The sequence below is a fragment of the Ranitomeya imitator genome, chromosome 2, assembly GCF_032444005.1.
Source record: "Ranitomeya imitator isolate aRanImi1 chromosome 2, aRanImi1.pri, whole genome shotgun sequence".
Lineage (NCBI taxonomy): Eukaryota > Metazoa > Chordata > Amphibia > Anura > Dendrobatidae > Ranitomeya > Ranitomeya imitator.
Window position 1 is genome coordinate 385,788,226 of NC_091283.1, and position 14,155 is coordinate 385,802,380.

General features: G+C 45.8%; 1 protein-coding gene across 2 annotated transcripts in view; it reads left to right on the forward strand.

The window, feature by feature from the left end:
* Positions 1-14,155, forward strand: part of LOC138664099 (zinc finger protein 665-like) — a 356,580-nt gene that overhangs the window by 292,014 nt on the left and 50,411 nt on the right. For both annotated transcript variants that reach the window (XM_069750526.1, XM_069750525.1), the window contains exons 2-5: positions 11-160; positions 290-469; positions 552-675; positions 759-856. In XM_069750526.1, coding sequence (XP_069606627.1) covers positions 83-160; positions 290-469; positions 552-675; positions 759-856 — 480 coding nt within the window. In that variant the 5' untranslated portion in view covers positions 11-82. The remainder of the gene's footprint in view (positions 1-10; positions 161-289; positions 470-551; positions 676-758; positions 857-14,155) is intronic.

Below are 14,155 nucleotides of genomic sequence, written 5' to 3' on the forward strand. Positions count from 1 at the left end.
CCCCATTCAGGTCCCTACAATATCGGATCCTCTCAGTGGAGATCTTCTATGTAAGAGAATTCTCCTGAGTGACCCTACAAGGATGGATAGGGACAGGGACAAGATGGCGGAGAGGATATTACACCTCACCCTAGAGATCCTCTTCCGGCTTACTGGAGAGGTGAGAGATTCTGATGACGTCACATTACACCATTCTTATCTATGGGAATAACAGATGGACAGAACTGGAGAGGTGCGGACTCTGGAAATGTCTGTAGTGAGATTTATTAATGTGTCTCTCCATAACCAGGATTACACAGTAGTGAAGAAGACCTCTAGTGAGTGCTGTCAGGCCCCTGTGTCTGAGGGATGGGGAAGACCCCTGAGCCCAATCACGGGGCCTCCACCTCACCCCCTGATACATGAGGACATCAATGACCAGAAGATCCTAGAACTCACCTACAATATGATTGAGCTGCTGACTGGAGAGGTGACACTGCTGGGAATGCTGGGACATTATACAGTAACGCTATGGAGGGATCGGGGGATGACGGTATCATTGTATGTGTCAGGTTCCTATAAGGTGTCAGGATGTCGCCGTCTATTTCTCCATGGAGGAGTGGGAGTATTTAGAAGGACACAAAGATCTGTACAAGGACGTCATGATGGAGGTTCCCCAGCCCCTCACATCACCAGGTAATAGACAGGACTAAATACACACGGCTTATAATTATCTGCATGTAAAGAATGAATTCAGTCCCTGTATGTGTTTCCTCCAGTTCTATCCAGTGAGAGGACAACACCAGAGAGATGTCCCCGTCCTCTTCTTCCACAGGACTGTAAACAAGAAGATCTCGATGTTCCTCAGGATCATCAGGTAGATGGAGAGAAGATGTCATGAGATCTCCCCTATGATGTGTATAAGGCTATGCAGGTCTTGTGTTCAGTCTTGTTTTATCCCCCAGTATTATACACTGAACTGACAATTTATTAGAAACACTGACACTTTCTTTATTGATACTTCCCTGTATAGAGAATACTAATAACTAATAATAATAATAATTTTTATTTATATAGCGCCAACATATCCACAGCACTTTACATTATTGAGGGGAATTGTACAGACAATAGACATTACAGCATAACAATAAACAGATACCAAGAGGAATGAGGGCCCTACTCGCAGGCTTACAATCTATGGGAAAAGGGGAGACACCAGAGGTGGATGGTAACAGAACATGATGCAAAGAACCGGATTATGGTTTAAGTTTTTTGAATGGGCCACACAAGGATAGTTAGGTTAATGCGTTGAGACGGTAGACCAGTCTGAACAAATGCGTTTTTAGGGCACGCTTAAAACTGTGAGGAATAATTGTATTTACCTGGGTAGCGCATTCCAAAGAATTGAGTGCAATATATGAGCGCGGCACCTCCGCACAGCTGCGTATTGCTTAGGCCACTATATCCAATTGCCAAACAGTGCTGCAAAGCTATGGACAACTGTTGTGAATTCTGTGGCTGAATTCACTTCTGTGGTCACAAGTGGTATTGCAGTCTCTGGGCTTCCTCCCTCAGGTGTTTTGGTGAGCTCGTTGGCTGCCTTGCTATTTAGCTCCACCTGAGTCTGTCTTCCTTGCTCCTTGTCAATGTTCCAGTGTTGGATCTGAGCTACTGCATCTTTCCTTGGGCCTGCTGCTCTGCTAGATAAGTGCTTCTAGTTTGTTTTCTGTTTTTTCTGTCCAGCTTGCTATTAAATTTTGCTGGAAGCTCTGAGAAGCAAAGGGGTGCACCGCCGTGCTGTTAGTTCGGCACGGTGGGTCTTTTTGCCCCTTTGCGTGGTTTTCGTTTTAGGGTTTTTTGTAGACTGCATAGTTCTCTTTGCTATCCTCGCTCTGTCTAGAATATCGGGCCTCACTTTGCTGAATCTATTTCATTCCTACGTTTGTCTTTTCATCTTGCTAACAGTCATTATATGTGGGGGGCTGCCTATTCCTTTGGGGTATTTCTCTGAGGTAAGTCAGGCTTGTATTTCTATCTTCAGGCTAGTCAGCTCCTCAGGCAGTGCCGAGTTGCATAGGTAGTGATAGGCGCAATCCACTGCTGCTTATAGTTGTGTGAGGATAGATCAGGTCCTGCAGTCTACAGAGATTCCACGTCTCAGAGCTCGTCCTATTGTTTTTGGTTATTGCTAGATCTCTGTATGTGCGCTGATTACTGCACGCTGTGTTGCCTGATTGCCAGCCATAACAGTACAAGGAGCCCAAACCAATGATTCCCAATAGAGGGAAAAAAGAAATCCTGACAGCATTTTTTTTCTTAGCTCTGTCTTCAGTCTTTTTGTTCCCCTAGACATTAGAGTGCTTCAGGACACAGCTGTGGACATGGATATTCAGGCTCTGTGCTCCTCAATGGATAATCTCGTTGTAAATGTACAAAAGATTCAAGATACTATTGATCAGAAATCGATGCTAGAACCAAGAATTCCGATTCCTGATTTGTTTTTTGGTGACAGAACTAAGTTCCTGAGCTTCAGAAATAATTGTAAGCTATTTTTGGCCTTGAAACCTCATTCTTCTGGTAATCCTATTCAACAGGTTTTGATTATTATTTCTTTTTTGCGCGGCGACCCACAGGACTGGGCGTTTTCTCTTGCACCAGGAGATTCTGCATTGAGTAATGTTGATGCATTTTTCCAGGCGCTGGGATTGCTTTACGATGAGCCTAATTCAGTGGATCAGGCTGAGAAAAATCTGCTGGCTTTATGCCAGGGTCAGGATGATGTAGAAGTATATTGTCAGAAATTTAGGAAGTGGTCAGTACTCACTCTGTGGAATGAATCTGCACTAGCGGCTTTGTTCAGAAAGGGTCTCTCTGAAGCTCTTAAGGATGTAATGGTGGGATTTCCTATGCCTGCTGGTTTGAATGAGTCTATGTCCTTGGCCATTCAGATCGGTCGTCGCTTGCGCGAGCGTAAATCTGTGCACCATCTGGCGGTATTGTCTGAGAGTAAACCTGAGCCTATGCAGTGCGACAGGACTATGACTAAAGTAGAACGGCAAGAACACAGACGTCTGAACAGACTGTGTTTCTATTGTGGTGATTCTACTCATGCTATTTCTAATTGTCCTAAACGCACTAGGCGGTTCGATAGCTCTGCCGTTATTGGTACTGTACAGTCCAAATTCCTTTTGTCCATTACCTTAATGTGCTCTTTGTCATCGTATTCTGTCATGGCGTTTGTGGATTCAGGCGCTGCCCTGAATCTGATGGATTTGGATTATGCTAAACGTTGTGGATTTTTCTTGGAGCCTTTGCGGTGTCCTATTCCGTTGAGAGGAATTGATGCTACACCTTTGGCCAAGAATAAGCCTCAGTACTGGGCCCAGCTGACCATGTGCATTGCTCCTGCACATCAGGAAGTTATTCGCTTTCTGGTACTGCATAATTTGCATGATGTGGTCGTGTTGGGGTTGCCATGGCTACAAACCCATAATCCAGTATTGGATTGGAACTCTATGTCGGTGACCAGCTGGGGTTGTCAGGGAGTACATGGTGATGTTCCATTTTTGTCTATTTCGTCATCCATTCCTTCTGACATCCCAGAGTTCTTGTCGGACTTTCAGGATGTATTTGAAGAGTCCAAGTCTGATGCCCTACCTCCGCATAGGAATTGTGATTGTGCTATCGATTTGATTCCTGGTAGTAAATTCCCTAAGGGTCGTTTATTTAATTTGTCCGTACCTGAACACACCGCTATGCGCAGTTATGTGAAGGAGTCCCTGGAGAAGGGACATATTCGCCCATCGTCGTCACCATTGGGAACAGGGTTCTTTTTTGTAGCCAAGAAGGATGGTTCGCTAAGACCGTGTATTGATTACCGCCTTCTTAATAAGATCACTGTTAAGTTTCAGTATCCCTTGCCATTGATTTCTGACTTGTTTGCTCGGATTAAGGGGGCTAGTTGGTTTACTAAGATTGATCTTCGTGGTGCGTATAATCTGGTGAGAATCAGGCAGGGAAATGAATGGAAAACGGCATTTAATACGCCCGAGGGTCATTTTGAGTATCTGGTGATGCCGTTCGGACTTGCCAATGCTCCATCTGTTTTTCAGTCTTTTATGCATGACATTTTCCGTGAGTATCTGGATAAATTCTTGATTGTTTACTTGGATGACATTTTGATCTTCTCAGATGATTGGGAGTCTCATGTGAAGCAAGTCAGAATGGTTTTCCAGGTACTGCGTGCTAATTCCTTGTTCGTGAAGGGATCAAAGTGTCTCTTCGGTGTGCAGAAAGTTTCATTTTTGGGGTTCATCTTTTCCCCTTCTACTATCGAGATGGATCCGGTTAAGGTTCAGGCCATCCAGGATTGGACTCAGCCGACATCTCTAAAAAGTCTGCAGAAATTCCTGGGCTTTGCTAATTTTTATCGTCGCTTCATCTGTAATTTTTCTAGCATTGCCAGACCATTGACCGATTTGACCAAGAAGGGTGCTGATTTGGTTAATTGGTCTTCTGCTGCCGTGGAAGCTTTTCAGGAGTTGAAGCGTCGTTTTTGCTGTGCCCCTGTGTTGTGTCAACCTGATGTTTCTCTTCCGTTCCAGGTCGAGGTTGATTCTTCTGAGATTGGTGCAGGGGCGGTTTTGTCACAGAGAGGTTCTGGTTGCTCAGTGTTCAAACCATGTGCTTTCTTTTCCAGGAAATTTTCTGCTGCTGAGCGTAATTATGATGTGGGCAACCGAGAGTTGCTGGCCATGAAGTGGGCATTCGAGGAGTGGCGTCATTGGCTTGAGGGTGCTAAGCATCGCGTGGTGGTTTTGACTGATCATAAGAACCTTACTTATCTTGAGTCTGCCAAGCGCTTGAATCCTAGACAGGCCCATTGGTCGTTATTTTTTGCTCGTTTTGATTTTGTGATTTCATACCTTCCGGGCTCTAAAAATGTGAAGGCGGATGCTCTGTCTAGGAGTTTTGTGCCCGACTCTCCGGGGTTATCTGAGCCGGCGAGTATCCTCAAGGAAGGAGTCATTGTGTCTGCCATCTCCCCTGATTTGCGGAGAGTGTTGCAGAAATTTCAGGCTAATAAACCTGATCGTTGTCCGGCCGAGAAACTGTTCGTCCCTGATAGGTGGACTAGTAAAGTTATCTCTGAACTTCATTGTTCGGTGCTGGCCGGTCATCCAGGAATCTTTGGTACCAGGGAGTTGGTTGCTAGATCCTTCTGGTGGCCATCTCTGTCGCGGGATGTGCGTGCTTTTGTGCAGTCCTGTGGAATTTGTGCTAGGGCTAAGCCCTGCTGTTCACGTGCCAGTGGGTTGCTTTTGCCCTTGCCGGTCCCGAAGAGGCCTTGGACACATATTTCGATGGATTTCATTTCTGACCTTCCCGTTTCTCAAAAAATGTCGGTCATTTGGGTGGTCTGTGATCGCTTTTCTAAAATGGTCGATCTGGTGCCCTTGGTTAAATTGCCTTCCTCCTCTGATTTGGTGCCTTTGTTCTTCCAGCATGTGGTTCGTTTACATGGCATTCCTGAGAATATTGTTTCTGACAGAGGTTCCCAGTTTGTCTCGAGGTTCTGGCGAGCCTTTTGTGGTAGGATGGGCATTGACCTATCTTTCTCCTCGGCCTTCCATCCTCAGACTAATGGCCAGACCGAACGAACCAATCAGACCTAGGAAACATATCTGAGATGTTTTGTTTCCGCTGACCAGGATGATTGGGTGTCATTTTTGCCGTTGGCTGAGTTCGCCCTTAATAATCGGGCCAGCTCGGCTACCTTGGTCTCTCCATTTTTCTGCAATTCTGGGTTCCATCCTCGTTTCTCTTCAGGACAGGTTGAGTCTTCGGACTGTCCTGGTGTGGATTCTGTGGTGGACAGGTTGCAGCAGATCTGGACTCAGGTAGTGGACAATTTGACCTTGTCCCAGGAGAAGGCTCAGCTTTTCGCTAATCGCAGACGCCGTGTGGGACCCCGACTTCGTGTTGGGGATCTGGTTTGGTTATCTTCTCGTCATATTCCTATGAAGGTTTCCTCTCCTAAATTTAAACCTCGTTTTATTGGTCCGTATAGGATTTCTGAGATTCTCAATCCGGTGTCTTTTCGTCTGATCCTCCCAGACTCCTTTTCCATACATAATGTATTCCATAGGTCGTTGTTGAGGAGATACGTGGCACCTATGGTTCCATCTGTGGAGCCTCCTGCCCCTGTTTTGGTGGAGGGGGAATTGGAGTATATTGTGGAGAAGATTTTGGATTCTCGTGTCTCTAGACGGAAACTCCAGTATCTGGTCAAATGGAAGGGTTATGCTCAGGAAGATAATTCCTGGGTTTTTGCCTCTGATGTCCATGCCCCAGATCTTGTTCGTGCCTTTCATGTGGCTCATCCTGGTCGGCCTGGGGGTTCTGGTGAGGGTTCGGTGACCCCTCCTCAAGGGGGGGGTACTGTTGTGAATTCTGTGGCTGAATTCACTTCTGTGGTCACAAGTGGTATTGCAGTCTCTGGGCTTCCTCCCTCAGGTGTTTTGGTGAGCTCGTTGGCTGCCTTGCTATTTAGCTCCACCTGAGTCTGTCTTCCTTGCTCCTTGTCAATGTTCCAGTGTTGGATCTGAGCTACTGCATCTTTCCTTGGGCCTGCTGCTCTGCTACCGTGTTTCCCCGAAAGTAAGACCCTGTCTTACATTAATTTTACCCCAAAAAGTCCCACCCTGTCTTACTTTCAGGGGAGGTCTTACATTAGCCGGAAAAAAAAATGACAATTTTCAAATTCAGTACAGTACTTAACGTTACACCGTTCAACTGGAAAGCAGACAACAAATCAAAGTACGGTAACAGTAACACACTACATAGTAACATAGTAACATAGTTAGTAAGGCCGAAAAAAGACATTTGTCCATCCAGTTCAGCCTATATTCCATCATAATAAATACCCAGATCTACGTCCTTTTACAGAACCTAATAATTGTATGATACAATATTGTTCTGCTCCAGGAAGACATCCAGGCCTCTCTTGAACCCCTCGACTGAGTTCGCCATCACCACCTCCTCAGGCAAGCAATTCCAGATTCTCACTGCCCTAACAGTAAAGAATCCTACTACGGTACGGTACTGTACGGTAATTGCCGTATACCCTCTGCCTGCATACCATAACAGTGCCGTATCCCACTGCACACAGCCCCATACCCCATAACAGTGCCGTATCCCACTGCACACAGCCCCATACCCCATAACAGTGCCGTATCCCACTGCACACAGCCCCATACCCTATACAGTACATGTTTCCCTACTTGGTTTTTAAATGCTGGACGTTTTCCTCTGCGGTGCGGCTGTGGGTGCGGAAGGCCTGTGCTGCAGGGAACGCTGTGCCAATCAGCAGGGAAACAGCGGTGACGTGGGGCTGGGGCGGCCAATTACAGCCCGAGCTGCTGGGCCAATCAGCACTCGAGCTGATTGGCCAATCAGCGCTCGAGCCGGGGGCCGGCGGTGACGTGGGGAGCAGGGGCGGCCAATGAGCTGTTGAGCTGGGCGGATTGCGGGGTTAACACGGCGAGTTAACCCCATGAGCGCTGGACCCGCCCAGCTGCACCTGAGGACACCTCTGGAGCCTGGGGACCCAATGGGGGACAGCGGCGGCCCAAAGGTAAGGGCCTTACATTTCACAGCGGCCCCCCCAACCCTGCCTTACATTCGGGGGAGGCCTTACATTGGAGGACCCCCCCGAAACCCCCACCCTGTCTTACTTTCGGGGGGGTCCTACTTTCGGGGAAACAGGGTAGATAAGTGCTTCTAGTTTGTTTTCTGTTTTTTCTGTCCAGCTTGCTATTAACTTTTGCTGGAAGCTCTGAGAAGCAAAGGAGTGCACCGCCGTGCTGTTAGTTCGGCACGGTGGGTCTTTTTGCCCCTTTGCGTGGTTTTCGTTTTAGATTTTTTTGTAGACTGCATAGTTCTCTTTGCTATCCTCGCTCTGTCTAGAATATCGGGCCTCACTTTGCTGAATCTATTTCATTCCTACGTTTGTCTTTTCATCTTGCTAACAGTCATTATATGTGGGGGGCTGCCTATTCCTTTGGGGTATTTCTCTGAGGTAAGTCAGGCTTGTATTTCTATCTTCAGGCTAGTCAGCTCCTCAGGCAGTGTCGAGTTGCATAGGTAGTGATAGGCGCAATCCACTGCTGCTTATAGTTGTGTGAGGATAGATCAGGTACTGCAGTCTACAGAGATTCCACGTCTCAGAGCTCGTCCTATTGTTTTTGGTTATTGCTAGATCTCTGTATGTGCGCTGATTACTGCACGCTGTGTTGCCTGATTGCCAGCCATAACAGACAACCCTGTGTAGCAACAAGGTCGGGTTCAGTATCCGAAAAAATGCAAACATCAACTGTCCAAATCCAAAAAGGAAAAAATGGAACACACTAACCTGATGATTCTGATCCTTTATTAATACATGGACAAACTCAGCAGGGAGGGGTGTTATTTTGTTGGGCGGTTTTCATCGCTATGACGCTGATCGTGTGGGAGTTCAGTATGCACCTGGACAGGTAAAAAGCCTTCCCCACTTCCTGTCGTCGTTAGGACCCGTAGAAGCGCCGGTGTGCGCCAAACGGCCGTCGTCCTTCATCCTCCACACCCCTCCCTGCTGAGTTTGTCCATGTATTAATAAAGGATCAGAATCATCAGGTTGGTGAGTGCGTTCCATTTTTTTTCTTTTTTGGATTTGGACATTCCAAAGAATTGACGCAGCACGTGAAAAGTCATTGAGAAGGAATGTGGGAGGCTCTCATTGAGGATGCTAACCTCAGGTCATTAGCAGAAGGAAGAGCACGGTTAGGGTGGTAGGCTGAGACCAGGTAGGTGATGTAGGGTGGTGCTGAGCCATGGAACGCTTTGTGCATAAGGGTAATAAGTTTGTACTGGGTTCTGGAGTGGATGGGTAACAGAGTTTTTGCAGAGTCGAAAGTAAGAAAAGGTCGAATTCTAGAAATATTTTTGAGGTGCAGATAACAAAAGCGAGCCAGTGATCGAATGTAGGGGGTGAATGAAAGCTCGGAATCAAGTATGACCCCAAAGCTACAGGCATGTTGCTTGGGAGTAATGGTGGAACCACACACCGAGATGGCAATGTCAGGCAAAGGTAGGTTAGTAGAGGGAGAGAACATGAGGAGTTCAGTTTTTGACAGGTTCAGTTTCAGATAGAGGGAGGGCATGATGTTAGAGACAGCGGTAAGACAATTACTGGTGTTTTCTAAAAAGGCAGGCGTGATGTCAGGAGCAGAAATGTATAATTGGGTGTCATCAGCATAGAGATGGTACTGGAACCCAAATCTACTGATTGCTTGTCCAATAGGGGCAACGAGAAGAAGAGGGGGCCTGGGACTGATCCTTGAGGAACCCCAACAGTAAGGGGAAGATGAGAGGAGGAGGAGCACGATGGCTCAGTGGTTAGCACTGCAGCCTTGCAGCACTGGGGTCTTGGGTTCAAATCCCACCAAGGACAACATCTGCAAGGAGTTTGTATGTTCTCCCCATGTTTGCGTGGGTTTCCTCCGAGTACTTTGGTTTCCTTCCACATTCCAAAGACATACTGAGAGGGAATTTAGATTGTGAGCCCCATCGGGACAGCAATGATAATGTGTGCAAACTGTAATGCGCTGCGGAATATGTTAGCGCTATATAAAAATAAAGATTATTATTATTAACTTGCAAAAGATACAGTGAAAGAGTGGTCGGAGAGATAGAAGGAGAACCAGGAGAGAACGGTGTCCTTGAGGCCGATGGAGTGGAGCATAGTGAGGAGGAGCTGATGATCCACAGTGTTGAATGCTGCGGAGAGATCCAAGAGAATTAGCATGGAGTAGTGACTATTAGATTTAGATGTTAGTAGGTCATTAGAGACTTTAGTGAGGGGAGTTTCAGTAGAGTGTAAAGAGCGGAAACCAGATTGAAGAGGATCGAGAAGAGAGTTATCTGAGAGACAGCGGATAAGACGGGAGTGGACCAGGCGCTCAAGGAGTTTAGAGATGAAGGGAAGATTAGAGACAGGTCTATAGTTAGCGGCAAAGTTTTGGTCGAGAGATGATTTTTAACCCCTTTCTGCCAGCTGACGGAATAGTACTTCAGCTGGCAGATCTCCTGCTTTGAGGTGGGCTGCGGCGGTGAGCCCACCTCAAAGCCGCGACATGTCAGCTCTTTTGTACAGCTGACATGTGCGCGCAATGACCATTAACTAGTTAAATGCCGCCGTCAAGCGCTGACAGTGGCATTTAACTAGCGCTCCCGGCTGCGCGGCCGGAAGTGCTCGCACCGCTGACCCCCGTCACATGATCGGGGGTCAGCAGTGCATTGCCATAACAACCAGAGGTCTCCTTGAGACCTCTATGGTTGTTGATGGCCGTTTGCTTTGAGCGCCACCCTGTGGTCGGCGTTCAAAGCAACCCTGCATTTCTGCTACATAGAGGTGATCTGTACTTCACCTCTATGTAGCAGAGCCGATCGAGTAGTGCATGCTTCTAGCCTCCTACGGAGGCTATTGAAGCATGCCAAAAAAAAAAGTGATTAAAAATATAAATAAAATAAAAAATATATAAAAGTTCAAATCACCCCCCTTTTGCCCCAATCAAAATAAAACAATTAAAAAAAATCAAACATACACATATTTGGTATCGCCGCGTTCAGAATCGCCCGATCTATCAATAAAAACAAAGGATTAACCTGATCGCTAAATTGCGTAGCGAGAAAAAAAATCAAAACGCCAAAATTACATTTTTTTTTGGTCGCCACGACATTGCATTAAAATGCAATAACGGCGATCACAAGAACGTATCTACACCAAAATGGTATCATTAAAAACGCCAGCTCGGCACGCAAAAAATAAGCCTTCACCGGACCCCAGATCACGAAAATTGGAGACGCTACGGGTATCGGAAAATCGCACAATTTTTTTTTAACCCCTTCATGACCCAGCCTATTTTGACCTTAAAGACCTTGCCGTTTTTTGCAATTCTGACCAGTGTCCCTTTATGAGGTAATAACTCAGGAACGTTTCAACGGATCCTAGCGGTTCTGAGATTGTTGTTTCGTGACATATTGGGCTTCATGTTAGTGGTAAATTTAGGTCAATAAATTCTGCGTTTATTTGTGATAAAAACGGAAATTTGGCGAAAATTTTGAAAAATTCGCAATTTTCACATTTTGAATTTTTATTCTGTTAAACCAGAGAGATATGTGACACAAAATAGTTAATAAATAACATTTCCCACATGTTTACTTTACATCAGCACAATTTTGGAAACAAAATTTTTTTTTGTTAGGAAGTTATAAGGGTTAAAATTTGACCAGCGATTTGTCATTTTTACAACGAAATTTACAAAACCATTTTTTTTAGGGACCACCTCACATTTGAAGTCAGTTTGAGGGGTCTATATGGCTGAAAATACCCAAAAGTGACACCATTCTAAAAACTGCACCCCTCAAGGTACTCAAAACCACATTCAAGAAGTTTATTAACCCTTCAGGTGCTTCACAGCAGCAGAAGCAACATGGAAGGAAAAAATGAACATTTAACTTTTTAGTCACAAAAATTATATTTTAGCAACAATTTTTTTATTTTCCCAATGGTAAAAGGAGAAACTGAACCACTAAAGTTGTTGTCCAATTTGTCCTGAGTACGCTGATACCTCATATGTGGGGGTAAACCACTGTTTGGGCGCACGGCAGGGCTTGGAAGGGAAGGAGCGCCATTTGACTTTTTGAATTAAAAATTGGCTCCACTCTTTAGCGGACACCATGTCACGTTTGGAGAGCACCCGTGTGCCTAAAAATTGGAGCTCCCCCACAAGTGACCCCATTTTGGAAACTAGACCCCCCAAGGAACTTATCTAGATGCATATTGAGCACTTTAAACCCCCAGGTGCTTCACAGAAGTTTATAACGCAAAGCCATGAAAATAAAAAATAATTTTTCTTTCCTCAAAAATGATTTTTTAGCCTGGAATTTCCTATTTTGCCAAGGATAATAGGAGAAATTGGACCCCAAATATTGTTGTCCAGTTTGTCCTGAGTACGCTGATACCCCATATGTGGGGGTAAACCACTGTTTGGGCGCACGGCAGGGCTCGGAAGGGATGGCACGCCATTTGGTTTTTTAAATGGAAAATTAGCTCCAATCATTAGCGGACACCATGTCACGTTTGGAGAGCCCCTGTGTGCCTAAACATTGGAGATCCCCCAGAAATGACCCCATTTTGGAAACTAGACCCCCAAAGGAACTAATCTAGATGTGTGGTGAGGACTTTGAACCCCCAAGTGCTTCACAGAAGTTTATAACGCAGAGCCATGAAAATAAAAAAAATAATTATTTTCTCAAAAATGATCTTTTAGCCTGCAATTTTTTATTTTCCCAAGGGTAACAGGAGAAATTTGACCCCAAAAGTTGTTGTCCAGTTTCTCCTGAGTACGCTGATACCCCATATGTGGGGGTAAATCACTGTTTGGGCACACAGTAGTGACGTTTTGAAATGCAGACTTTGATGGAATGCTCTGCGGGCGTCACGTTGCGTTTGCAGAGCCCCTGATGTGCCTAAACAGTAGAAACCCCCCACAAGTGACCCCATTTTGGAAACTAGACCCCGAAAGGAACTTATCTAGATGTGTGGTGAGCACTTTGAACCCCCAAGTGCTTCATAGAAGTTTATAATGCAGAGCCGTGAAAATAATATAAATACGTTTTCTTTCCTCAAAAATAATTATTTAGCCCAGAATTTTTTATTTTCCCAAGGGTAACAGGAGAAATTGGACCCCAATAGTTGTTGTCCAGTTTCTCCTGAGTACGCTGATACCCCATGTGTGGGGGTAAACCACTGTTTGGGCACACGTCGGGGCTCAGAAGGGAAGTAGTGACTTTTGAAATGCAGACTTTGATGGAATGGTCTGCGGGCGTCACATTGCGTTTGCAGAGCCCCTGGTGTGCCTAAACAGTAGAAACCCCCCCACAAGTGACCACATTTTAGAAACTAGACCCCCCAAGGAACTTATCTAGATATGTGGTGAGCACTTTGAACCCCCAAGTGCTTCACAGACGTTTACAACGCAGAGCCGTGAAAATAAAAAATCATTTTTCTTTCCTCAAAAATGATGTTTTAGCAAGCATTTTTTTAGATTCACAAGGGTAACAGGAGAAATTGGACCCCAGTAATTGTTGCGCAGTTTATCCTGAGTACACTGATACCCCATATGTGGGGGTAAACCACTGTTTGGGCACACGTCAGGGCTCGGAAGTGAGGGAGCATCATTTGACTTTTTGAATACGAGATTGGCTGGAATCAATGGTGGCGCCATGTTGCGTTTGGAGACCCCTGATGTGCCTAAACAGTGGTAACCCCTCAATTCTACCTCCAACACTAACCCCAACACACCCCTAACCCTAATCCCAACTGTAGCCATAACCCTAATCACAACCCTAACCACAACCCTAATTCCAACCCTAACCCTAAGGCTATGTGCCCACGTTGCGGATTCGTGTGAGATATTTCCGCACCATTTTTGAAAAATCCGCGGGTAAAAGGCACTGCGTTTTACCTGCGGATTTTCCACGGATTTCCAGTGTTTTTTGTGCGGATTTCACCTGCGGATTCCTATTGAGGAACAGGTGTAAAACGCCGCGGAATCCGCACAAAGAATTGACATGCTGCGGAAAATACAACGCAGCGTTTCCGCGCGGTATTTTCTGCACCATGGGCACAGCGGATTTGGTTTTTCATATGTTTACATGGTACTGTAAACCTGGTGGAATACTGCTGCGAATCCGCAGCGGCCAATCCGCAGCCAAATCCGCACCGTGTGCACATAGCCTAATTCTAAAGGTATGTGCACACTGCGGAAAACGCTGCAGATCCGCAGCAGTTTCCCATGAGTTTACAGTTCAATGTAAACCTATGGGAAACAAAAATCGCTGTACACATGCTGCGGAAAAACTGCACGGAAACGCAGCGGTTTACATTCCGCAGCATGTCACTTCTTTGTGCGGATTCCGCAGCGGTTTTACAACTTCTCAAATAGAAAATCGCAATTGTAAAACCGCAGTGAAATGCGCAGAAAAAAACGCGGTAAATCCGCAGCGGTTTAGCACTGCGGATTTATCAAATCCGCAGCGGAAAAATCCGCAGAGGACCAGAATACGTGTGCAC